This window comes from Eptesicus fuscus, chromosome 21 (genome assembly GCF_027574615.1).
Source record: "Eptesicus fuscus isolate TK198812 chromosome 21, DD_ASM_mEF_20220401, whole genome shotgun sequence".
Classification (NCBI taxonomy): domain Eukaryota; kingdom Metazoa; phylum Chordata; class Mammalia; order Chiroptera; family Vespertilionidae; genus Eptesicus; species Eptesicus fuscus.
This window is the reverse complement of record NC_072493.1, coordinates 1,323,865-1,351,197: the sequence shown is the minus strand read 5'-3', so window position 1 is coordinate 1,351,197 and position 27,333 is coordinate 1,323,865. Positions and strand designations below refer to the sequence as shown.

At 50.7% G+C, this 27,333-nt stretch overlaps 1 protein-coding gene across 1 annotated transcript in view; it reads right to left on the bottom strand.

Moving 5' to 3' along the window:
* CES5A (carboxylesterase 5A) overlaps positions 1-27,333 on the bottom strand; it is a 70,839-nt gene that overhangs the window by 16,886 nt on the left and 26,620 nt on the right. Inside the window, exons 2-4 of the mRNA XM_054711056.1 lie at positions 6,703-6,780; positions 3,989-4,193; positions 1,960-2,098 (exon numbers count right to left, since the gene is read on the bottom strand). Coding sequence (XP_054567031.1) covers positions 1,960-2,098; positions 3,989-4,193; positions 6,703-6,780 — 422 coding nt within the window. The remainder of the gene's footprint in view (positions 1-1,959; positions 2,099-3,988; positions 4,194-6,702; positions 6,781-27,333) is intronic.

Sequence of the window (27,333 nt, the reverse complement as noted above, 5' to 3'; positions counted from 1 at the left end):
CAATCCAGTACTGCTGGCTCCCAACTGCTTGCCTGCCTGCCTTCCTGATTGCCCCTAACCGCTTCTGCCTGCCAGCCTGATCACCCCCTAACCACTCCCCTGCCAGCCTGATTGGCACCTAATTGCTCTCCTGCCAGCCTGTTTGCCCCTAACTGCCCTCCCCTGCAGGCCTGGTCGCCCCCAACTTCCCTCCTCTGCCGGCCTGGTCACTCCTAACTGCCCTCCCCTGCAGGCCTGATCGCCCCCAACTGCCCTCCCTTGCAGGCCTGGTCCCTCCCAACTGCCCTCCCCTGCTGGCCTGATCACCCACAACTGCCCTGCCTTGCAGGCCTGGTCCCTCCAAACTGCCCTCCCTTGCTGGCCATCTTGTGGTGGCCATCTTGTGTCCACATGGGGGCAGGATCTTTGGCCACATGGGGGCAGCCATCTTGTGTGTTGGAGTGATGGTCAATCTGCATATTACTCTTTTATTAGATAGGATAGAGGCCTGGTGCATGGGTGGGGGCCGGTTGGTTTGCCCTGAGGAGTGTCCCGGATCAGGGTGGGGGTTCCCTTGGGGCGTGGGGCAGCCTGGGTGAGGGGCCTGTGGTGGTTTGCAGGCTGGCCATGTCCCCCGTTGACCCAAGCGGAGGCCCTGGCATCTGGGATTTATTTATCTTCTACAATTGGAACTTTGTAGCCTGGAGCGGAGCCGAGCCTTCTGCTTTCTCCGTGGCAGCAGCCATTTCTGTTGGGATTTATTTATCTTCTATAATTAAAACTTTGTAGCCTTAAGCAGAGGCCTGGGCTGACCAGGGTGTGCGTAAAGCTTGGCTTCCTCCATCTCTGGGGCAACTCAAGCCTCCTGCTCTCTCCAGTTCTGTGGCTGCCATCATTTTTGTTGGAATTTATTTATCTTCTATCATTGAAACTTTGTAGCATGGAGTGGAGGCCTGGGCCAGCAAATGCAGGCGGAAAGCTTGGCTTCCTCCATTGCCGGGGAAACCCAAGCCTCCCTCCTGCTCTCTGTGGCCACAGCCATCTTGGTTGGGTTTATTTGCATATTCACTCCTGATTGGCTGGTGGGCGTGGCTGGTGGGTATAGTGGAGGTACAGTCAATTTGCATATTACTCTTTTATTAGATAGGAAAATAAATGCCTTCCATTCTCCATTTTAAAGGTTGTATTAGGGACTGCCATTCTTGGGGCAGGAAGAGAGAAGGAAGCCACTGAGAAAAAAGGAGAACTGGACAAAGCATTAGCTTTGACACAAGAATCTGCCACTTACTGGGGTAGAGCATGGAGCAAGGCACTTACGCTCTCTCTCCCTGTGCCTCATCTTCGTCATCTATAGAATAGGTTCAATAATCCTGACCCTTTGGGTTACTATGGGGGGTTCAATAAGATAATGTACTGTGCCTAGCACACATCAGCAATCCATAGATGTTGCTGTTATAATGCAACAGAGCGAGTCTCCCATTGTACTGACATGGGGGAGAAAAGATGATGGGAGGGTGTGGTTACAAATTAGACTGCACCTTTTTTACTCACTTATACAGGGATCTTTCACAATCTTAAATGAGATGCTTCGCGTTATTACCTGATTGACTTCCTTGCAGACAGAAAAATTGGAGAAGGCAATTATTTTCTTTAACAGAAGGATTTTTCAAGCAAACAAACAAACACAAAAATAATCAGAGTCCTTTTAAGCAGTGCCTTCTCTAAATGTTTACAGACCTTTAAATATTCAACAGAGGGGGGAACACAAAACAACATAAAAATCAAAGGTCAAGTCACTGCAATAAAGAAGCAAAAAGAAGGTAAAGTGAATATGTCATTCAAATGGCTTTTTAAGGAAGTTATTGACGTGTCAATGATTCCCTTTTACCCAATAGGAGGCTGGGGATGATTCCAGACCCCCAGCCACTCTGCCAGGGTCCCAGCCCCAGGACTTGCCCCCAGCATGGCAGACAGCCTTACCGGGAACTTGGAGCCGGTGTCCGCACGGGCTGGCGCATAGATGTTAAGGTACAGGCAGTCTTCTGACACTCTGAATTTGGGGTAATGCACTCGGAGGATGTGCTGATCTGAGAGCAGCCACTCTGAGTTCTGGAAGCACCTTGGAAAGAGGAGAAACCCCTGGAGTTGCTGTCAGCAAACTTGTCGCCTGGGCCTGAGCAGAAGATGCCTATGAGGGCTTTCGGTACACAGTTAATCATGCCCCCTCCACCCAGGAACACAAATGAACAAATCATGATTCTCTGCGATCTGGTTCTCAGGAGGGAAAGCACATGGTGTATACTAATTGTACCATTAACCCCCAGCGCCCACCACCATAATCCAGACACACGTATAAAGACCCCGGCTGGCTCAGCACTTCCCCAAACTGTAGAGGTCAGGACACTGGGTTGCTAATGAAGAGCGTGGCTCTGGCACCCCCCTCTTCTGACCCCAGAGGAACAAAAGGAAGTTTCCAGGAACCAACTGAGGCAGGTTGGCAGAGAGACTCCTGCACCCAGGCCTTTGCTCAAGCTGGTCCCTCTGGCTAGACTGCTGTCTTCCTCTGTTTCCTCATGTTCTTCCCTTTCTTTCAGATTCCGTCTAAATGCTACCTCCTCCAAGAAGCCTCCTGAGATTTCTCCATATAGACCATAGGTATCTTCGGAAACACCTACACATTTTCCCTAGAACTTCTCCTAGACTTGTATATGAATGTAATTATAGCCCCAGCTCAACTGAGCAGCTAGAAGCCTCGGGCTCTCTATTAGTCACCTAAGTACCTCAGAGCCCCTATCCCCAAGCCTGACACACAGTAAGATCGAATGAGATTGTGTATATGAATATTTCTACAAAGTGCTCAAACACTTTAATTTCTTGGTAGAGTAGCATACAGATTTGCTGCAAATCTACCCCCTGACAAGTTTGTATGCCCTTTTGCCCCTTTTTAAGTTGTTTATCAGAAATCGAGGCTTCAGGATCCCAGAAAAGCCATCCCTGACCTCCGCTCAGAGCTAGGCTAAGTGGTTCTCTGTGCTTCCTCAGCACCTTCTCCGATCCCCTGTGGTGGCTCTTGTCACTCTATATTTTAATTGTCATTACTGTTTATGTCCCCACCAGTCTGCAGGTTCCGGAGGGCAGCTATGTCTAACCCACAGTGGTGTCATCCAGGGCCTAATGGAATCTAGCTATTGATATGAGCTGAATGAATGAATGAATGAATGAACGAATGAACAAACGAACAGATGAGTGTCCGCTTAGTGTCCTCAGTCCCTGGGCCACATGGGGTCTTCTGTGGCTTAGGGGGCTTCCTGGCACCAGGGTACACCTTTGGCCTGTGAAAGCAATTCCAGGAATATGACCAACCTGAGGACTTGACAAGATTAGACAGTCAGAAAATTCTTGGGGAGTTCCAAGTCTCAGCTCCCACCTCATGCGTGAGGCCCCTCCACAGTTCCCCAGGAAACTGGTTGCCTACCTAAGCCTGAAACCTTGCAGTGACTGGGAGCTCCGTACCGCCCAGTCCCTCCGTGTCACAGAGACACACCCGTGCCATCATTCCACAGGTTGTTATGGATTTTCCCTGGGGGGCTAGGCTCTGTATTGGGCACAGGGCTGATAGCTAGAACTAACATCCCTTTAGTGTGATTCTTCACTCTACCGCCCTTATCCAGTCTGACCAAGGAGACCAGGCCTGGCGGACCGTCCCTTCCAATCAGTAAGCCCATCACAGTGGCTCCCAAACCTGATGGAACTCAGAATCCTCAGAGAGCTTTCAGACAATCCAGTTTTCTAGGTCTGAAGATTCCAATTCAGGAAGTTTGGACGGGAGCTCAGGGGATCTGCATGTTCTGAACAGTGCCATGTGATCACGGAAGCCACGTCTGTAGTCCTCTCCTCCTCCTCCCCGATGCCCCCCCGGCCCATTGGGCTGCATGACCTTTATTTCCCCTCAATGCCCTGCCCCCACTTCCAGGACACAGGCCACCCATGGGATCAAGCCCGGTCTTACAAATTAGGGTAGGATGTGGCGTTTCGGATGCCATTCCAGGGAGATGCAGGCTTTGGGTTTGTGAATCGCAGGGGTCCTAGTGGGGGTGCAGCATAGGGTACCCCGAGGAACACATTCACAGGCATGGTGCTTCCCAGCACAGTGGCTTGCTTGCCCCGGACCCAGCCCAGCCTGGTGTTCCTGGCGGGTGCATCTCCAGCTGGCCCTAAGGGAACACACATGGGAGGAATCAGGAGCTGGCTGGGAAGAGGCCAGGAATAAGCCCAACTCAGAGCTCCCCAGGTGGGGGCGCTCTTTCTGGGCCCAGAAGTGGTGCAACAGGAAGTATCTGGATTCCTTCTCAGGAACCCATGTCCATTGCCTCCTTCAAATTTGCCTTCGAAGTCACCTGTATCAGAGCACAAGCTTAGTCTCTTCTGGGAACACAGCACCATATGTGCCCTGGTTACCGTGGAAACCCTTCTCCCTTCTGTGCCCAGAAGCCTCCTTCCTATGGAACTGACGATACACACCAGGCCCTGTAGAGCCTGGGCCTGCACAGAATCACTGGGCCCAGGGTTTCCGTCATTTTCATAACCCACAACTGTCTGTGCATCACCTACTTATAGGACGACTTACATTTTGTTTTTCTTAAAATTAAATCTCAATTAACTTTTCACATTTACCCAGAGGAATCTTAAGCAAGCACATCTATGGAGTGGTGGTTTTGCTGAGTTAGGTGTATGCTTTTGAATAAAGTAAATATTCAGCAATGAAAATAAAAGTTCTCACGCAGATGACACCTGCAATCAGCCCGTCTGCCTCCAGGGGTCTGAGGGTGAGACTTCTGAGACTGACAGCGTGGGCTTCCCGGTTGCCACATAGAATGTGGAGCCTTCGGAGGTTAGCAGCCCGGCTATTGAGTCAATGGGCCCAGGTGTGCTGGTGCTACCTCAGCTAAGGTCATTTCAATAGTGAAGCTCCTGCCCTGACCGGTGTGGCTCAGTGGATAGAGCCTCGGCCTGTGGACTGAGAAGTCCCAGGTTCGATTCCAGTCAAGGGCATGTACCTTGGTTGTGGGCATATCTCCAGTAGGAGGTGTGCAGGAGGCATGTTTCTCTCTCATCGATGTTTCTAACTCTCTATCCCTCTCCCTTCCTCTCTGGAAAAAATCAATAAAACAATTTTTTTTAAATAGTGAAGCTCCTGCCTGGGCAGCCAGCACCACAAAAGCACAGGCTCTGTCCCGGGACAGAGGGCTCTCTAAGCCCCCCACAGGGTGTGAGAAATTCAAGGGCAGGACCGGAGGTCTTCTGTGCTCTACCATGTGCCCCAGGAAGAGACCCGGGCCCTGGGGCTTTCAACAACACCAGGACATTGGTCAGGGCCCTGAGGTGACTACACAGCCCGCCGTGGGCCCTCAGAGACCCCTGAGCAGTAATTTCATTTCCACCAGTGGACAATCCTCCAAGGTAGGGAAATCCCCCTCCTACCTCATCCTCTGAGAGCCCTTCTCTCCCACTGGGTGTCTCACCCTCGGCGGCAACTGCAAGGACCCAAACAGCCCAGATCAGGGTCTGGCCTGGGTGCACCCACTCTCCACTCATCTGGCTGGCCCGCCTGCACTCCCTGGACATCCACGGCTGCTGCTGGCCTCAGAGAGCTTCCGTCGGAGACAAGAAAGAGCCTCCTGTTAGCAGACAAATGTTTAGCAGGCAGACACAGGTCACAGGATTGGTGAAGCATAGCATCAGGCCAAGATTCAAGGAAGGACTTGGCCAAGCAAGACTTTCCTGTTCTGATTTGCATAAACAGCTGAAGACTGGGCCTTGATCTGGGGAAAAATAATTTGTTAGGCTTTGGGCTCACAGAAGAGTAGAAGTAGATTTGGGATCAGGTAAGCCAGAGACCTCAACTCAGACCTCAACTTCAGAGACTGGGAAGGTAGCAAACAAGCAGTGAATGCAGCTGGTCAGAAGAGCAGTAGGGAGTGGTGGGGACTGTGGAAAACTGGACCACCCGTGCTCTGTCTAAAGGGGCAGTGACTTCTCAACCTCAGGAAACATTTGTTTTGTGACAATGTTGGTAGGCCACACCAGAAGTATACAATATTAAATGTGTCCTCAATTGTTTAAAAAAAAAACCACACCCACAATGTGAGCCCAATGCACCACTTCTACTGGCTTGAGTTGTGTCATAGCAATTCTGATCTAGACCCAGGGCCTCCAGTGTAAATCTGAGGAGGCTCTGCTGGGACCTGCCCTCAGCATTCCGGGTTCTCTCTGCTGTACTCTTTTCGTCACAAGGCCACGCTCTGAGACACAGCAGGTGGGTCATGGCAGAGGGCCCAGAATGGGGCTTCCCAAATGTTTGGGACGGGGCTGGTGGAATCAGAATTATCTGGCGCACTTGCTGAAAATGCATCCTTCTGCCCCACCCTCAGAGATGTTGGGGCAGGAATTTAACAATATCAATAGAGGCTTTGGGAAGCATCAATCTAACACATGGGAGGTTTCCCAGGGTAGTCACTTCCTGAGAGAGGTGGGGTAGGCACAAGCAGGTATGAAGTGCCTGCTGGATACAGACCTTCAGCTCCACAATTTGTCCCATTCCCACTACTAACTGGACCAGCAATGTACTTGAGATTCCCAAAGCAATTGTTACATATCTCGTGCCCTGAGGATCGTGTTTTGACCTCACCTCCAAGACCCTGATGTCCTCATCAGTAGACAAACCAGTGGCCTGGATGGCCCCTGAGAGGCGCAGACCTTTGATGGGTTCTCTCTGTTCTCCCAGATCGCGCTCCTGAGACCCTGAGGGGGAAACCAGAACGAGAGGACCTCCGTCCAAGGCTTGGCTTTAAAACACCCTCATCTATGCCGGGTGGTAGGCAGTGCGGTTCAAAGCCCACTTTCCGATCCTCACGGGAGAGGCTAGAGGAAACCTGAAGGTAGCAGGACAATGAGACCTCAGGGTGGAGAGCAGACTCGATCTGTGACATGCGTGTCACATGAAAATGCTTCACCTCATCTAGATCACCCTCATGAAAAGGGAGCCCACTGTTTGGGAGAACATATTTGGCAATGAGTTATCTAATGAAGGGTTAGTATCCAAAATATATAAGGAATTCATACAACTTAACAGAAGGAAGGCAAAAAATCCAATTAAAAAACGGGCAAAGGACCTAAATAGACACGTCTCCAAAGCAGACGGACAGATGGCCAAGAGACATATGAAAAAATGCTCAAAGTCACTGATCATAAGAAGAATGCAAATTAGAACAGCAATGAGGTTATCACCTCACACCTGTCAGAATGGCTCGCATCAACAAATCTACAAACAACAAGTGCTGGCGAGGATGTGGAGAAAAGGGAACCCTAGTACACTGCTGGTGGGAATGCAGAGTGGTACAGCCATTATGGAAAACAGTATGGAGTTTCCTCAAAAAAATTTAATATGGAACTGCCATTTGACCCAGTGATCCCACTTCTACTAGGAATATATCCTAAGGAACCCAAAACACCAATCAGAAAGAATGTATGCACCCCTGTGTTCATAGCAGCACAATTTACAATAGCTAAGATCTGGAAACAGTCCAAGTGCCCCTCAGTAGATGAGTGGATAAAAAAGCCGTGGTACATTTACACCATGGAGTACTATGCAGCAGTAAAAAAGAATCTCTTACTCTTTGAGACAGCATGGAGGGACCTGGAGAGTATCATGCTAAGCAAAATAAGCCAGTCAGAGAAAGACAAGTATCACATGATCTCACTCACATGTGGAATCTAACAAACAAAATAAATTGTTGGACACAATAGATCTAAAGACATAGAAGCATGGAACAGACCGTGGAATCTCAGAGCAAAGGTGGGGGTGGATGGGTAGGTGGGAAGAGATCAACCAACGAATTTGTATGCAAATAGGCATAACCCATGAACACACACAATAGGATGGTGGAGGCCTGAGGCAGTGGTGGGAGAGAGCAGGCTATAAGGGGTCAATGGGAGAAAAAGGAGGACATATATAATACTTTCAACAATAAATACTTAAAATTAATAAATAAAAAATATTTTTAAAAAAGATCACTCTACTCCATGCATTGCCCCAGCCCAAGAACTGGGGCCAGGTCTCAGCACAGCCCTAGCAAGGAATACAGCCCCATTCTCTGGGAGAAAATGGCTTTCTCCCTGAGTTAATTACATGACATGGCAAATGTGTCCTGGTAGGAACAGAACAACAAGTGTGGGAGTGGATCTTGAGGGCGATGGACCTGAGCATGAGGCAGGAGACTGCGTAGGAGAGAACTAGTTGCAAGAGCAATGTTCTCATGACTCCGGATTTATTGTCCTGAAAGAACGCTTTGGGGCTGGTCGAACAGGCTGCAGGAGTGGCTCTCGGGAGCGTGGACATCATGACAGCTCACAGAAAATGAGATGGAGATGCTGGACTTGCCATGGCAGAGCTCGGAGGAGGAGAGCAGAAGGCTCAGGGATGGGGGTCTGCTTGCTGACTGGCAGCTGACCACAGAGGCATGAGCAAGCCCTAGCTAAGACCGCAGAGCTGCCCGAGCAAGCCCAATGCCCACGGCTGACCCACAGAAACACGAGCTGAATAAGTGGTTATTTTTGAAGTCACTCTGATCCGGGTGGTTTGTTGCACAGCAACATATAACAGGGACGTACGTTGGTATGCAGACGTTGGAGGCAGTCATAGCAAAAAACCTAAAATTCACGGGACCGAATGCTGCCTCATTTAGTGGGCTCCTAGCTGCTTATGCTAAGATGTGGGAAGGCAGAAAAAGAAGCAACTTCTGTCAAACACTTCAGTTCTAGACTATCGTCTCCAGAAAGTCAGGCCCCGGAGGGGGCGGAGAGGGTGGAGGAGAGTGGGGAGGAGAACCCTGCGAGTCCTGAACAGAGGGAGCCTGCATCGAGGTTCCCGGCTCATGAGAGGGTGAATCCAGCCGCAGATGGAATGGCAACACGCACCCAGGCAGAGGACTCCAAGAGCCATCGCACAGGCGGCCAAATCCAGTGCCCCAAATGTCATCATCCCAAAGGACACACACCTTCTGGGCCTGTAGGGCCCCTGGCGGATGGGTGTAGAACCCTGTGGGGACCAGTGTGGGAGCAGTACGTGGCCCTGCAAGCCTCCTGTTCCCCCCTCCGTGCCTCGGCCCTGAGGCCCAGGGATTAGGACCCAAACTTCAAAACTGGAGGGAAGAAGAAAACCCAGGACAAATTCAGGCTACATTTTCCCACCACTGGAGCAGAGTGAGGGCTCAGCATCCTAACTTAGCACTTTATTGTAAACAATAAAGAATGTCTTATGTTGGCACCAAGTCTGAGGTAGTGACATTGCCTCTGTGATTGTTGTGGGAGTCAAGATCGACGAGTTCAGCTCCTTGCAACTGGAGGAGAATAGTTATTTAAATTACAGGAGTAATTGTATCAATATTATACAATCATTAGAGGCCCGGTACACAAATATTTGTGCACTCGCGGGGTTGGGGGGTGGTCCTCAGCCCGGCCTGTGCCCTCTCGCAGTCCAGGACCCCTCAGGGGATGTCCACTTGCCACCACTGACCGGTCACTAATGCACACTGACCACCAGGGGGCAGACGCTCAGAGCAGGAGCTGCCCCCTGGTGGTCAGTGCGCTCCCTGGGGGAGCGGGCCTAAGCTGGCAGTCAACATCCCTCTGGCAGCCTGGGAACCCTCAGGATATGTCCAACTGCAGCCTAAGCCTCAGGCCTAAGCCGCAGTCTGACATCCTTAGCGCTGTCGAGGAGGCAGGAGAGGTTCCCACCACTGCCACTGCGCTCACAGCCATCAGCCCGGCTTGTGGCTGAGCAGAGCTCCCCCTGTGGGAGCACACTGACCACCAGGGGACAGCTCCTGCATTGAGCGTCTGCCCCCTGGTGGTCAGTGTGCATCATAGTGACCAGTCGTTCCTGGTCGTTCCACGGTTAGGGTCAATTTGCATATTATCCTTTTATTATATAGGATTATGTAATAGTTACTGTTCTTGTTATTATCATGGCCCCCATGGTGCAAAGTGCTTTGCACACGTCCCTTTACTTGATGTTCCTACAACTGTATGAAGTGGGTATTATTACTCCACTTTATCGATGAGAGCATTAAGGCTTAGGAGAACTGACTACTTAGTTTCCTGACTTGTAAGTCTGGGCTTTTACGCACTCCTCTGCGCTGCAGATTTGTCTCTGGAAGGAACAACTCTGACCGCATGATTCTAAGAGAATTACAACTAGGGGGCGTCTAGAGATGACCAAAGCCAGCTTCCTCCTCAGCACGATGGGACACTGGGGGACAGAGGGAGTGGATCTTGAGGGCAATGGACCTGAAGAACCTAGGTTCCTGACTCCTGACCACTATTCTCACACAAACGGCACAGGCTTCTCACTTTCCCCCCAGGTGCCAGGGCGACACGCACCGTCTCATTTACTCCTCACGACAACCCTAAGAGACGCGGTTTATCCTCATTTTAAATACGACAGAACTGGTGTTTCCAAAAGTTATTATCTTGCCAAAGGTCCTGGACGCTAAATGGCAGTCAGCATTTGAAAGGAAAACTCTTATTAGGAAGCTTGTCTCTTAAGTCCTACTCCACCTGCCTGGGGGAGGGGAGTGCTCACCCAGGTGGGGACTTCACTAGGCACAGTGTCTGTGGGTTGGGGGCCCCAGGGCATTCCCACATCCCTGGACCAGCCCCCACGGCCCCAGGCTGCACCGGAGGCCTGGCCTGCTCACTCACACGGGTGCCAAGAGCTCTCTGCTCTTCTCCCGAGTGTGTCTCCAGGGGATGCTACGTGTTCTGCATGCCCAAGGCCCTTGCGGAGAGCGTCCATCTGCCAGGGACCACTCCCTGAGGTCCTCAGTGAGGAACAAAGCACTGCCTGGAGGCAGAGACGGGGGAGGGGAGAGCCAGCAGGAAGCCAGGGGCAGGAGGAGTGATCTGTTCCCTAATCTGACCAAAAGGCCAAGACACCTTCAGGCTAGGGGGACAGGGGTTTTCAGGAAAGGAGAATAAATGGTGCTGGGACCCTCTAAGGCACCCACAGTCCAGGATGGTTGGCCTTTCTTGTCTGTCACCCTCCCCCGCAAACCAAAGGGAGTGGTCTGTTCAAGCCTGCTGTAAGGGTTAATTTTATGCATCAATTTGACTGGGCCTATTTCTGGGTGTGTCTGTGAGGAGTTTCTGGAAGAGATTAAGGCAAGACATAGTTGAAGCAAAAGAAAAAAAAAAAAGAGCAAATGACTTCAGAATAAAGGAGGAAAGCTCCAAATGAAGTATGAAAGCACAATAAATCTTTGTGGACTAAACATTCATTCCAGAAGCAGGGCCTGGGAGCACTGAGGAAGTTGCTGACCATCCTTCCACAGCTCCCTCGTCTGCTTTTCCAGTTAAAAATCCGGCCCGGCTGGTGTGGCTCAGTGGTTGAGTGTCAACCCATGAACCAGGAGGTCATGGTTCGATTCCCAGTCAAGGCACATGCCCGGGGTTGCGGGATTGATCCCCAGTGTGGGGCGTGCAGGAGGCATCCCATCAATGATTCTCTCTCATCATTGATGTTTCTGTCTCTCCCTCCCCCTTCCTCTCTGAAATCAATAAAAATACAAACTAAAGTAAAATAAAAATCTGACTTGGAAAGTGGACCCTGGATTCCCATGGAAGTTTTGAGCTAAGAGACGCTCTGGCCTCTGAGACTATGAGGTTTTAGTCGTTGTCTCCTGACACACTGAAGTGTCAGAAGAGTGTCTGGGGCCACAGACAATGGATTTGGGTACCACTCCCTCCCACCTCCCTTCAAAGGAAAATCTCGATTTTTCATTGTCTTATTAGATTAAAACAGTGGGCCTCAACCAGGGGCAATTTTCCCCTCCACCCCCCCAGGGGACATTCAGAAATATCTGAAGGCATGCTGGGTTGCCACAACTTGGGGAGGTGCTACTAGCATCCAGTGAGTAGAGGCCTCGGATGCTGCTAAACACCCTGTAGGACAGCCCCCAAAAATGTCCACCCCCAAGGTCAACAGGGCTGAGGTTGAGAAACCCTGGGCTAACCCCTATGACACAGCCCATAGCTGACATTTTTGATGTACAAAAGCAGGGGTTCCCTCTGGTTCGTACTGGGTTTGTATACACTGAGTGGCCAGATGATGATGATCTCTGAACGCATAATAATCTGCCACTCAGTGTATATCCTATATAATAAAAGGCTAATATGCAAATTGTCCCCTCGATCAGGAGTTCGACCAGCAGGCAGGCCAGCCAACTGCCCATGTCCTCTCCCCCTGACCAGGCTGGCTGGACCCCACCCATGCAGAAATTCATGCACCGGGTCTCTAACATATATATATGTGTGTGTGTGTGTGTGTATATACACACACACACACACACATTGAGTGGCCAGGTTATTATGTGTTCAGAGATCATAATAATCTGGCCACTCAGTGTAGATTTCCATTTAAGAGAGGGTTCCAAAATGTTCTTCCTCATTGCAAACTATCCATCAAATCCAAACCCCTCATTGCACAGATGGCAAGCCATGTGGTCCAGAGAGGAAAAGGGGATTCCCAAGGTCATACAGCAAGTGAGCTGGGTCCGAACGGAACACGGGCCCCTCAACCCTTGTGCACCCTTCCTGTCAACACAGAAGCCTGACCTCCAACCCGGCTCAGTTCTCCAGCTGCGGGAAATGGCTTCTTCCCAATTTGCCGCTTGGGTGCCGGGCCCAGAAGTTGTTTCAGAAAGAGAGCCTGCTTCCCACCAAAAACCTGGGCTGACGTTCATCCAGAACTCAAAAGAAAATCTGTTCTATTAAAAAAAAAAACTAAAAAAAACAAAACAAAAAAACTGTATCCCCAAACAGCCATGCAAAGTGAGGCCAGCTGCCGGGGACTCAGTGAGATGAATACCCACTCACGTTGATGGAGACAGAAAAGGCCTCGGAGAAGCACCCGGAGCATGGCAAGGCTTTCCTCTCAGGAACAACAGCTTTGCCTCTGATGGACAAGAAGCTGTTCACTCTGAAAGAATGAGCCGGTGCCATCCCATAATAACACTGGGTAGGGGGCCCTCCGGGAGCCCAGGGGAACGTGTCCTCCAAGAAAAATGAAATTGTGATGACACAGCCACTTCAGGGCGCAGGGGACTCACAGCCCACAGCAGAGCTCCCTGCTTGTCAGAGTCGGGAAGGACCTTGGAGATCGACCAGGGGCCTCATGAGGCAGATTCAGGGTCAGGAGCAAGAGTCCAGCTTGCCCACATTCGGCAGCCAGGAGGAAGTGGGGCGCTGGTGGCAGGTTACACGCCACCTCGAACTCAACACGCACACACTCACGTGAGTACTAGGACGCTTAAATCCCACCCACCCCGTGCCTTGGCCAAGCTTTAGTTAAACGCTTTTTTGAAAAGTACACCCGGAAAGCACTCATCTAGTCTCACATCCTCATTGAATGATGGGGAAATTGAGGCACAAAGAGGGGAGGGGTTTGCCTGAGTCAGGGGCAGAGCTTCTGACCTCTTCCATTTCCCACACAGGGAGGGGGGAAAAGCCAGCAAGCAAACACCTTGTGAGCATCCTAGTCAAATATTAAAAATAAAATAAAAATGTAGGCCCTGGCTGAATAGCTCCGTCGGTTAGATCGTCGCCCGGATACACCTAAGTTTCAGGTTCGATCCCCAGTCAGAACACATACAAGAATCAACCCTTCCCTTCCTCTCTCTCTCTAAAAATTGATCAATAAATTTTAAAAAATAAATAAATAAAAAGGCTTACTATGAAGTTAGAATACACCCTCACACAAACAAAATACAGGAAGCTTCCGACCATAGAGTTTGGGAAGCAGGTGCCCCACCCTCAGCAAGGGAGCCTTCCTCTTACAAAATGCATCTGAGCCTCAAATCTGGCCTCTCCAAATCTCCCACTCACTGAGGCTTCAGTCATCCCCCGTGCGCTGAGCGCCCGCCCACCGCCCTGGAGCCCTGGAATCAGCTTCCCTCTGACAGTTTCCATGGCGAACTCTTGCACCTCCCATTTTACAGGCAGGATTTAGGCCAACCCAAGGGCTTCTGAAAATGGCTTTTCTGACCCCACTAATGTTGATCCTCTTTTCCTCTTATAAATCCATCCATTTTATTTTAACTTCAAGCGTTACAATGACATGGCAGCTGTTCTGGGACGGCCTGCGTGTTAGCACATGGCTTCAGCAGCCAGCTTTAGCCCAAACTCCTCACCCTCCTTCCTTTCCACCGAGAATGCCAGGAGCCTTGGCGAGGGCTGGGATGAGGCTCAGGGGGGTTCACTCTCGAATGAAGCCCTTCCCCTTTGATCCCGGCCTTTCTGATTGCGCCTCTGACTGCTGAGCCCTGCTTTGATCTGTCACCTGCCGGAAGCCACCAGAGATTTCCCACCAGCCCTGCTCCGTTTAGAATGAAACGGAAATTTCACCACCTGGCAGGCCAGGGCAGCCAGGGCCAGGGAGGGAGCGGCGTAGACATCCTCTCTCTCTCACGGTAACTGGACACTTTGGGGCACGGATGGGCAGTAGACATTTTCTTACGTGCTGCCTGCTGTCCAGTCTGGCCAAGCCCCCAGCAGGGCTCTTCTCCGCCCGCAGGTGGGATGTGATGGCACAACTTCTTCAGGGACCACCAGGCCTGACCTCCTGAGGACCTGCCCATAGAAGACACAAGGATGGATGCAAGAAGAGATCACTCTAGCCCTAACTGGTTTGGCTCAGTGGATAGAGTGTCGGCCTGCGGACTGAAATGTCCCAGGTTCGATTCCGGTCAAGGGCATGTACCTTGGTTGCGAGCACATCCCCAGTAGGGGGTGTGCAGGAGGTAGCTGATTAATGTTTCTCTCTCATTGATGTTTCCAACTCTCTATCCCTCTCCCTTCCTCTCTGTATAAAAAAAATCAATAAAATATATTAAAAGAAGAAGAAGAAGAAGGAGGACGAGGAGGAGGAGAGGGGGAGGAGAAGGGGGAGGAGGGGGAGGAGGAGGGGGAGGAGGAGGTTACTCTGGTTTCTGCTCTCTGTTCTGACCAACGTTCTGTGAAATCATTGTTTACTCAAACCTTCCCCAAAAGATGTTCACAATCGAGTAGGGTTTATCAGAGCTATAATCCACAGCTGTCCGAGTCCTGGGCCTAGTGAGGTATGAAGGGCACTCAGAGGACACAAAAATGGGGTCCCTGCTAGATACACCCTGACACGCATTGATTGACAGGAAAACACAGGAGGGCAGCATATCAATTTCCAGCTCCTCCTGTTGCCTGAAACGCCATTGGTGATTTCTTCTTTACAACTCAAACGCCTTGGAGGAGGGTAAGGGATGGGACATCTTCTGATGCTTTAAACATGCTATCTCGTTTCATCATTGCAACAACAGTCCCAGGACATATCAACGACTCCATATGACCTATGAGGACATTGAAGATCAGAGAAGTTAAATCCCTCGTCCAAGTTCACAGAGGAAGACAGTGACAGACGGGAGCTGCATTCAGGCCTGTCTGCTGGAAGGGGCCCGCCGGACATTCTGCGGACTGTTGCAGAGGCTGATGCTGGGGCTCCTCTGAGTATGCACACTCCCTGGGCCCCAGAAAGAAGTTTGGGCTGTCCAAGACAGCGTCTTACTCAGACCATCCCTGTTTCCTGGAAAGAGCATTTGAGGAGAGGGACGTTGATTGATGTGGGTTGTAAGAATACTTATTTGTCTGTAATTACTCCTTGAATTCCAGCCAAAATGGGCCCCGCTGAGCTGCAGCTGTACAAAATGTCTGGATTCTTCCACACAGAGGAGTCGGGAGTGGGGTGGTCAGAAGAGGAGCTAACCGGGGGTAGAAAGATATCTCCATGCAATAAATATTTACTGAATCCCTACTTCACACCAGACCTTGGCGTGGAAGGGAGAGGAAAGGCATGAAGTTGAACCAAAATGCAGTTTCTTTATTTATCAATTACACATGTACTTAAAAATGCTACAATCAAAGAAAAGGAGTGGCTTCTTGCTTTGAGGGAAATAAGAGGCAAATGAGCTGAAGCCAGCAGCATACTTGAGGTGAGCTGGTGGAGCCAGCAGACACTTCCCAGAAGAGGTGACTGTTAAGCTAGGCCTTGCAGGCTAGGTCACGTGGGGCTGTCCATCAGGTGGCCGAGAAGCCGAGAACTGGGGAGGCAGTCCAGCAGGGGCATGCAGAAGGCAGCCGATCGATGTTTCTCTCACACATCAATGTTTCTCTCTTTCTCCCTCCTTCCTTATCTCCCTCCCTCCCTCCCTCCCTCTCCCTTCCTCTTTCTCTAAAACCAATAAAGACATATTTTTTAAAGTCCATCAGTCTGAAAGAGGAGAAATGATTGCTGTAAACACTTTAAAGCCTCTGCAACAGAAATGGAACACCACCTACCCATTTCCTGGGCTCCAAAATACAGGTGCTCTGCTGCATGCCTTCCACGTGCCGCCTTGTGGAATCCCCACGACACAATGAGGGTGCTACTCTGTCCTTTACAGATAAGGAAACTGGGGTCATGAGAAGCTCAGTACCTCACCTGAAGTCACACATGAGCAGGAAGGGGTAAAGTTAGGATCTAAACCCAGGGCTGACTCACGGATTATTTTTACTGCATGGTTACTCTGCCTTTTTATAAGAACATTTTACCTGGTTCTCTCCCCTAACTTTGAAGGTGACAAAACTGGGAGTCAGAGATGGTCAGGGACTCACCCCAAACCACCCAGAGAGCTAACGGCAGAATCTGGCCAGAAGCCAGGAAGCCTGGCCACGCCGGCCGGCCGGTGCTCGTCCAGAAGGCCTGCTCTGGGCGAACTCCCTCCAAGCAGCCCCGTCTCTGGCTCAGACCAGTCTGATGGGGCTGCCAAAGGGAAGGGTGTGCGAACTGCAGTCACTGAGTCCAGAGCCTGAAACCACAGGAGCATCTCAAGTTTCCACAGCTTCCAAATGGGGCATCTACCAACCAAGGTGGCATTGATGCCTCAGTTTCCCTTGTTACCTGCACAGCATCCTCTGAGCTCAGCTCCCAGGCCTTGCAGCAGCTTCCTGGCTTCCCCCAGAAGGGGAGGAATGCTTATCCCTCTGGGCCTGTCTGTCGGCATGCTGGAATTAGACAGTGGAGCAGGATCGGGCAGCCAGGGTCCCAGATCCTCCATGAAGTCATCCCCTTGCTGTCGTCAGTGTCAGTTGCCTAGCAACTGCCTTTGGCAGATGGTGGCACGGAGAGTGTGCCAATCTCTCCCACAGCTAAAAATACATCCCGACGACAACCGGTCTATTTTAAAAAGATACAATGCACTCCCGATGTCTTTCCTTGTCTGCGAGGAACTGTGCTGGGCTGGGTCTCTCTGGGCTTCTGATTTCGTCCGAGAAGTGGAAAGGGAGCATTTCAGGAAAGGAACACAAGGCCAGGCTCCATGGTGGTTCTTAGAAAAGTGTCATAAAGGAGGAGGCTGGGAGGGGAAGACAAGGAGAGGGAAGACATATCGACTTGGAAGTAAATATCTAGTAGTCGGCAGCAAACCCTTTAATTTGGCCATATTTTTTAACCTACTCGGGAAGGTGAAGTGAGAAAGCAAAATCAGAGAAGTGCAGAAGCCTGGAGCTAGAAGGGGCCCAATCCTCTTCCCGGTCAGGAAAGCAGGGGCCCTGAGAGGGGAGGGGAGGAGTTGGCTGTTTTCCCTGGTTCAGGGTGCAAAGGCTGGGGTTCCCAGGTGTGGGCATGAGGCCTCCAGCCCCCTCGCTCCTCTTGCACTTCTATCAGCAAGGTGGTCTCACAGCACCTCCCCAGCTTAGCCTTTCCATTTAATCACCATCATTTGCAGGTTCCATTGGTACAAAGGAAGGAGTGAGTCCGTTCATGTGTGCATTTAGCCATTCATTTCTTCACTAAATATTTATTAAACACTTACTACCACATTGTGCCCACACTGGAGATACAGCGGGGGACAAATATACATGGTGCCCACCTCCTGTAGTGTATGGCCCAGCAGGTGAGGTGGGCAGTGAGAGAGAGACACTGGAGCCGGATCTAGGATGAGGCCTACTTACCAGCTCTGTCACCAAAGGTGATCACTTAATTAGGGTTGCAAGATAAAATACAAGAGGCCCAGTGAAATATGAATTTCAGATGAACACAAGTTTTTTTTCAGATATAAGTATGTCCCCAGTATTAGCTGAGGCTCCAATTTAGCTGCGCCTCCTATATTTTTATTTGGTAAATCTGGCAGCCCTGAACTTAATATCACTATTGTTCCGTTTCCTCATCTCTAAAACAGGGAAAATAGCATTTACTCACAGGGGTTATTTTGTGGATTAAATGAGAAAGTACATGTCCTATATAATAAAAGCCCAGTGACCTAAGGGCAGACCGACCAGAATGACGGGTCAACCAGTCACTATGTTGCACACTGACCACCAGGGGGCAGACACTCAGCGCAGGGGCTTGACTGACCGGGATGAGCTGCGCTCCCACAGCATGAGCAACCACTCAGAGGGCGGGTCCACAGCCACTCAGCTGACTGGGACGAGCAGCGCTCCCATAGCGGGCAGATCCTCGCCAGCCACGCCCCCCACCAGTGCACGAATCCCATGCACCGGGCCTCTAGTGTATGTATATGTATCCGTAACTGGCAGCTGAATGTTTTCCTCTCCGCTCCAAGCAGGGCTTCTCTGGGGTTTTGCCCCACCCAGCATGTGAGCCCAGCCCTCTTCCCTGCCAGAGGCTGGTTAACAGGTGATGGATGGGGGTAGCCCTGCTCTGACTTAAGCCCAAGCCAGAGGATGAGGGGACTCTGCAAGCTGACAACTGATTTGCCAAAGGAAATAGGAACCAACCCAACTTTGCTTGGAGTGCTGGTCAGGGCAGCCATTCTCTGCTGCCTTGGGTGCTTGTTCAACATACTGACGCCAGGGTTCTCCCCAAGACTTACAGAACCAGAATGTCTAGGGAAGGATGAGCTTTATAAACAGAATCCTTTTAAAGAATAATAATAATAATAAACAACTAATTCTCAAAGGTTTGAGAACCCCTGCGGGGAGGGATGGCGGTCTCTGCAGAGGCATGATCCCCAGTGCCTGCTCTGCACGGTGGGATCCTGGCCTGGATCCTGGAACCGAAAAAGGGTGTCAGTGGGAAACTGAATGAAATCCGGAAAACATCAGTAGCTTCGTTAATGGTGCTGTACCCATGCTAATTTCTTGGTTTTGATCGTTGTACCGAGGTTACGTAAGATGTTAACATTGGGGAAAGCTCAGTGAAGGGTATATGGGAACTCTCTGTTCTATTGTCAGAACTCTGGTGTGACAATAAAACCTCAAATTATTCCCAAATTTAAAAAAAAAAAAAGCTGCTTTGGTCCAAAGCCTGCCTGGGACCTTTCCCCAGCCCCCTGTGCCTCAGAAGGCCCAGCATGCAGGCCAGCACTGGTCCAGCAAGCACAGGTAGCTGAGAGGAAGCCCCACGCATGCACGAGGTCTGGGAGAGCATTGCTTCTCTTCCCTGCCATTCACACTGGGGCTTAAATGTCAGCCTCAATGAAATACATTTTAATCTGTTATCAACCTGGCCACAGCCCTAATTGGATGCCAGGCACACCGCTGAAGGGCATGCATAATTCATCAGCTGGGAGGGAGGCCACAGAAGGCCTTTCATCATGGGCCAGGAAGGAAGAGAGAGTGTAGGAGAAGGGGAGAAGGGGAGGGGAAGCAGTTGGAAAAGGAGGAAGAGCAGGTGGGGTTGGGGAGGAGTGGAGAGAAGGGCCTTGGAACAATCTTCCCAGCACAGTGCTAGCCAGTCAGTCTTTAAGCCTCTGCTTCAGGGCCACCTCCTCCAGGAAGTCTTCATTCGCCGGCACCTCTCCCCCACTCTCCCACCTCCAGTCAAGCTCCAGCCTACCTTCCCTCGCTTTCTCGTAGCACAGGACATACCTTTGTTATACTTGACTAATTTCAAGGTCCCAAAATTTTTAAACATCTGTCTTCCCCTAGACTTGCATCCTCTCCCTTTGGGGTGTTTTCTGACCTAATGACAGACTGCCCCTGCCTGGCAGAGCCCTACACAACAGTTAAGTGTTTGCTGAATGACTAAAGGACAGAGTTCTAGCTCAGGCCATACAAAGCATCTACCTTAACTAATGAACCTCTTCTCCTCTTGAGCTCCCTGGCTCTGCCACCAAACTTTCTCCAGCTGCACCCACTTCCCCAAAGCCAGGCTCCATTCTGCCCAACCTCTGTCGTCTTCTCTGGCCCCCATCTCCCAAGGCCAAGAGTCTCTCAAGAAAGCCAACCAACAGTTATTCTGGCACTGAAAGGGAAAGTCCATATTTGGGGGGGGCATGCCTCATGCTACACAGTCAGGTGGGCAAATCCCCTCCCCTCCCCACTGTCCTCAGGTGGGCCTCCACTCCACTCAAATTGCTCTTATCCAGGTCACCAACCAACTCCACGTGGTCGCAGCCAATGGGCATTTCTCTGTCATTTCTTTACCTTGACACATGACCTTCTCTTGACTTCTGACACCGTACCCCACTGCTTTTCCTCTTTCCACCTTAGCCACCTCACGTCCACTTGCTCTGCTGAATCTCTCTCCTTTGCCCAACTGTTGAAAGGCTGGGGAGGCCCAAACGCACGCCTCAGATAGCTGCTATTCTCTGGCTACTGTTTCTACTTAAATAATATTATCCAGTTCCATGGCTTTAAATACCACGACATATTCATGATTCCTAAACATATATGTCCACCCTTGACCTCTCCCTTAAGCATTGAGTCCTAAGCACAAATATCCACTTAAGGTATTTGTGTTGGTTATTCACTGCTGCGTAACAAACTACCCCAAAATTTAGCTCCTATGTTCAACCACGTGGCTGTTGGCAGGATCCAGTTCCTGAAGGGTCACTGGACTGAGAGTCCCAGTTTCTCACCGGCCGTTGGCCAGGGGTCTCTGTCAGCTCCTTGTCATGGGAATCTCGCTATCGAGTGCTTCCGACAGGGCAGCTGCCCTGCTTCCGAGAAAGTGAGCAAGAGAACAAGGAAGAGCATGAACACAGAAGCACCGTCTTTCCGTAACTTCATCTCAGACGTGCCACTCCGTCACCTCGGCCAAATCCTACCTGCTGGACGGAGTGTCTAAGTCCAGCCCGCACTCCAGTGAGAACTGCACAGTACGAACAGCAGGATACAGGGATCGCTGGGGGCCATCTCAAACTAAACAAGTCCACGACACAACTCCTGACTTCCCCACCCCAAACGTGCCTCCCTCCGCGTTTTCCCTATCTTGGCAACTAAGGCACGAGCATTGGGATGGATCGCACTATCCACCCGGATCAGCGAGGACTACATCTCCCAGAATCGCCCTACTGCATGGTTCTGGGATAGAGTTAGCCAACATGGGAACTTGCATAAGACTTAGGAAAAGGAAGTGAGCATTAGCCGTTATTCTCGAAAGATCGTAACAGTCAGATATGCCAGTGAGCCGACACAGAGGTACCTGGAGCGTCCCAGCTTGTCCTCGCTCTCCTCTGCTCTGTGTCCCAAGTGTTGAATGTTGGGGAGCCCCAACTCCTCTTGCCAGCTGCAGGCCCTAATGACCAACAGCCACCCAAGGTCCACCTCCAGGTGTGAAGCTGCAGGCCCAGGAAGGTGGAGGACACACAGAGGCAACAGCACCCACAGCCCTCCCCATAACCTCCCCTCGTGGACATCCCTACGACTCCAACTTATCCACCTACACCCGGTCTCCGGGACTGTTACCGGCTCTTCCCCTGGTCCTCTAATTCTTCCTTCCCCTTCCAGAAGTCACTTCTCCAGTTCCTCCCATCATCACGTATAATGAGTTCCTATGATGAGCCCTTTATCCCAGAATGCTCCCTTTTTTCTCCATTGAAGTGTCACCTCCTCAGAGAGGCCTTTCCTGCATTCACCACCCCGTCCATGTTTTAGTCCCTCTAGCCCACTAGATTCTGAATGAGCTAACAGTCGGCAACCTTCACCTCCTTACTATGTCCCATCTTCTGCACTATGGATTTAATTGTGCTACCACGCACACTTTTAACATCCGTCTCCCAAAAAAGGGTATGTTTATCCCTACTTTTTGAATGAACGCACAAAGGGGTGAAGTGATTTGCCCGTGATCTCAGAGCGTAAGTAAAGGAAGAGACAGTAAGAGGGGGACTGGGACCTGGTTGGTTCTGCCTGACTGCTGGGCCATTCTCTTCATCCCATTGTGATGCCTCCTCCCGCCTGAAGCTGGAGCTGCGAGTTTCTCCCTCTCTCCATCTCCATGTCATTTGTAAACCACAGGTAACCTCAGAGATTGATGGTGAGCATTAATAGCACTTAATACACTTTTATCCTTTCCCACTTCCCAACCACTACAGAGCTCACAGCCAAGGTTGGTCTCTCCCCCGGGGTGGATCCCCAGGGTGCAGTCAAGGACACCCAGGATTCCTTTGAGCAGAGGATCCACGTGTCCTCTCCAAGACCAGGCGGAAGATCTCATGCTGTAGCCTTGGCAGTGCCCTGCCAGAGCCCCTTCCTACCTCCCTCCTGCCTCGGCTCATGGTCTCAGTTGCGCTGGTAGCCCGACTCTTAGCCACACACAGAATCAACAGCAGAAGGCCATGGGTCAAGCCTCCTGAGTTACTCCCAGGCAGGAGGCCTCCCCTTGTCCATGGCCTTCACCAGCTTCCAGGCCATGACACCCTGTGTTCCCTGGCAGTAGGGCTGGGCTGTGTCAGCCAATGAAGGCCGGCTTGGAGCTTTTCTGAGGTCTGTGCAACATGGAAGACACACAGTTGGAGAAACAGTTTCCTAATCCAGCAGGGCAGAGGGCCACAGAGAAGGCAGGGTCACTGTGCTGAGTTCTACCTCAGGGGCCTGCCGGGTAAAGCCCAAAGTCCCCCCCTCCCGCCAGGCCTCTCTGGGGTCTGTCTTCAGCCAGGACAGCCTGTCCAAATGCTCCGGTCTCTCCTACCTCGAAGGCACGGCCCCTGCTGCCCTCTGACTCTTAGCTCAGAGCTCTGGCCCCTCCTGGTGGCCTCTGCTCTTGACCTGGCGCCTGTCCTGGCTCAAAGGTAACAGGTCAAAACCAACCAACTGCTAACTACATACAAATGGCACAACCCTTGTGCACAATTTCTTTTAAGACTTAGAAAAATCACTTTTTCACCAATGCACACATTCTAAAAATGGTTCCCATCCATTGTCTCATTTGCTCTATCGAGTTTTTCAGGTTGAACGTAGAGCAGCCACAGTGTAGAGTTGTGGAAATCATCATCACTGTACATTTTGAGCTCTTCCTCTTTCCCCAAAAGTATGCCAAGCACTTCCCGTGAGTTCAATTCACCGAGTCCTTTCAAAAGCTTGAGAGGAAGCAGCCGTTACTACCCCCATTCTCCAGAAGAGAAAACAGACAGACGCAGAGATACTTAAAAACGCACCTGTGTTCTTTGCCCCTTAACTCATAAGTAACAAAGCCATGGTGTGAACCTTGGTCTCAAACTCTAGTCGACTGCTAAACTGGACCCAAGTCCCAAAGAAAGGCTCAGGGAGGTAGGGCGCCGTGACCTTCTCAACACAAATGCTTTTCAAATTTCAAGGTGCATAAAACCACCTGGGGCTCTATTAAAATGTATCAAAATGAAGATGTGGATTCTGCTGATCGGGGGGAGGCCCAAGATTCTGCATATCTAATACGCCTCCAACCAACCACACTTTGAGCAGCAGGCTCTCTACCACACTGAGGCTAGGAAGTACCTGCCCCCCTCCCTCCCACGTGGAGTCCTGTGGGTAGGTAAGCTCTTGTATCAAGCACTGGCCACTCTTGCCATTGTGACAGAAAACCTAATGCAAATGTCGCTTCAAGACAAAAAAAGTGATTTATTGATTCATGTCACCGAGAAGGTCTGGCTTCAGGCACAGCTGCATCAAGGAGCTCTGACGATGGATCAGGACCTGGTCTCTTAGAACTGCTCAGCTTTGCACTTCCCATTGGTTTCATTCCCAGGCTCTGCACAGCGACACAAAGGCTGCCAGAGGAATGAAGCACAGCGGGATGGTCTCCACAGCTGAAGCCCAGGATGGTAGGCTGGCATAAGGTTTGAAACAAACAAACAAACAAACAAAAAAACAGGCGGCTACTGAGTCCCTCTTGTGTTATCACCGATACGGAAGGCTCCGGGTGCCGTATCACCACACCTGACCTGGGTGTTCTTGAAGCCTGAGTTGGCTAGGGATGTTGGTGCTCTGGGGCAGATCTGAGACTCAGGTAAGGAGCAGGTAGAGGTGGAGTGGCCACACCCTGAAGTGTAGCACCTTTTCCCATCCCCCGAGTTATTCTTGTCTTCCCCAACTGTGTGAGGGTGAATTCCCGGTCCCATAGCAGGATTACATAGCCACACCTTTGCCATAGTTTCATGGTGGGTGGAGTAAACTGCCCAACCTCTTGATTTGGGGGTTGGTGACTTGCTTTGGCTCACAGAAGTTAGAAGATGTGAAGTGGCCGGACCCTTGCTTTCCCAGCTTGATTGTTGCCTTGTGCTGCGGTGACCATGGAGCAGAGCACACATCCTGTCATCACCAAACCCGCAGCCTGGAGCCGGGGCCAGCCTCGCCCAGCCAAGTGGCAGCCTAGCTCAGAGCTGTGAGTATGAGGATAAATGGTTGCTGTGTTATGGTCCTGAGACTTGGTGGGGTTTGATTTGTCACACAGCATCTTTGTGACACTAGCTGATACTCCTACTTTACACAACCTGATTCTATCTCTCATATGCATCCCCCTACTCACCCCTCCCATCCACACTGGCCCAGCAAGGTCTCCTCCATTCCCCACAAGCCTCTCATCACCCCCAAACCAGGGCAAGGGGCTAGGGTGAGGCACCAACAATACTCAGCAATCAACATATGTAATATCCTCAAGCAATATTTTTAAAAATTAAAACCAATGCAAAAAAGGTCTATGATGAGCAAAACATCAAACTGTATAGTAGACATTCAGTAAATACTTGTTGGTTAAATAAATGAATATGTGAAATGTGTCAACATATGAGATGGAAAAAACTCTTGTCCATAGTAAGTACTCCATAAATATTTGTTAATTATATATTGGTACAGTATTGACCCACGGGCCAGATTCAGAAGCGTATTCCACCTCTCATGCAGAAGGTAACAAGCACAGTGCTTAACCCATGGTAGATTCTCAATAAGTATTTATTTATTACAATTTTGCTTCAAAAATTACCATCTCCATCTTGGAACACCATCCTTCCCATATATCCAGAGTCCAGTCATTCTTCAAGGCCAGTCAAGAACCACCTACTCCTAGAAGTCCTCCAGCTCACTCTCTCCCAGCTCTGCATTCTGCACACTCTTCTTTACAACCGGGTGACCTCAGGTTCTCTCTGGGTAGATGTCTGTGTGTAACTGCTTTGTCAGCCCATCTTCCATGAACCCGCCTGGTGCTCAGTTTCATTGATTCATGCCTTTTTTTGGCATAACCTCCTTCCACACACACTCCACCTAGTCCTCCTGGGGCCATCTGAAATATGAGACAAGTGTGCCTGCCAACCCTCTCATTAGGAAGTTATCAGGAATAGAATTTAATAAACAGGAAGCAACATAGAACAACACTGAGTCAGAGAATGACACACAAAAGCTGAAATGGCCTTTGCTGCCAAAATCCCAATATGTAGATGGGTCCTTCACAGCTGCCAGAGAGGAGTCCATGTCCTCAGGTCTTCCCTCCTGACTGAGTTCAGCACTTCAACTCCCAGACCTCCTTGCAGCCTCTGGCATCTCTGGTCTTCCCAGGACCCCAGTAACGGTGTTGTTATTGCTGGACCCCTCTCAGCAGCATCTCTGACTTCCTGTGATTTTGAGCCTCCCATGTCTCCAAGAATTAACGGAGAGGAAGAGAAGGAGAGACCTGGCATTTCCTTTGCACGATGCCATCTCTGAGGCCCCGCAGGCCAACCCCTTCCCGTTCCTAGCGTGCTTGTTTGGAACGCTTGCTGGACGCCCATTTGAGAATCCGCTGGGTTCTCTCCGCCAAATCAGGTAATTCTCCTCAGTGGTGATGGTCTCCGTGTGACAGCACCTACGAGCTGGAAGTAGGGTTTTCCTGTGGGGTCTCTTTATGGTTGGATCCGAGCATACCTAGTGTTTCTCCATCTGGCCCTCAGCCTTCGAGCCAGGCCCGAGGGCTCTTCTTGTGTGTCTCTTCAACGCCGGCTGGTCATGGACTGACACCAGCACAGATCAGAGAATGAGCTCAAGCGAGGGAAGGGTGCCCTCTGACAGTAGGCCTGAGGCTCCCAACAGCCAGAATACAATTCTTACTTTACATGAGGAGTTACTTGAAGTGAAGGAGCACTTTGGTGAAGGAAATATTTTTGAGCATGTATTCTATAGAGAGCATCGTACTTCTTGAACATTTACTGAGTGCCCACCATGTACTGGCTGTTCTCTCACATTCTTCATGCCTATTCGGACATATTAAATGATTTAATCCTCAAAACAACGCTAATGGGGAGCACCGTTATTCTACCCATTTTACAGATGAGAAAATTGAGACACAAAGAGGATAAGCATAGCAGCAAATGGGCTGCAGGAGATCTGGCAGACATGTGGGTGATATCAAGAAGGATATCTGGTTCTTTCTCTTAATGCCAAAGAGAAGCGAGTGGAGAGGGCAGTTCTCTTGCTGGAATTCCCTACGTGCCTAGCCCAGTGGTCGGCAAACTGCGGCTCGCGAGCCACATGCGGCTCTTTGGCCCCTTGAGTGTGGCTCTTCCACAAAATACCATGTGCGGGCGCGCACGTACAGTGCGATTGAAACTTCGTGGCCCATGTGCAGAAGTCGGTTTTCAGCTCTCAAAAGAAATTTCAGTCGTTGTACTGTTGATATTTGGCTCTATTGACTAATGAGTTTGCCGACCACTGGCCTAGCCTATCAGGAGAACCTGACATGGTCTTCGAGTTCCAGCTCAAGTGACCAGCAGAGAAGACCATTCCCTTCGCTGGCCCGTCCTGCCTGGGACATAGCACTGGCTATGTGCTGTGCTCACCCTGTGTGACAACTGCATCCCTACCTGCCCCCTTACTGGGCTGTGGGCTCCTGGGGTTTGTGCCCCCAGGGCCTTCCCAGCACAGAGCATGGCACAGAATAGGTGCTCAATAAACCCGTTAGATGACACAGCAGTAAGCCAGGCCTTTTTGACGACCTCCATCATGAAGCGACGCATGTCACTTCCACTCGCATCCCATTGGCCAAGGCAAGTCACACGCTTCTGGCTGCACTTTCTGCACCTCACACTTTGCCTGGTCAAATTCAAC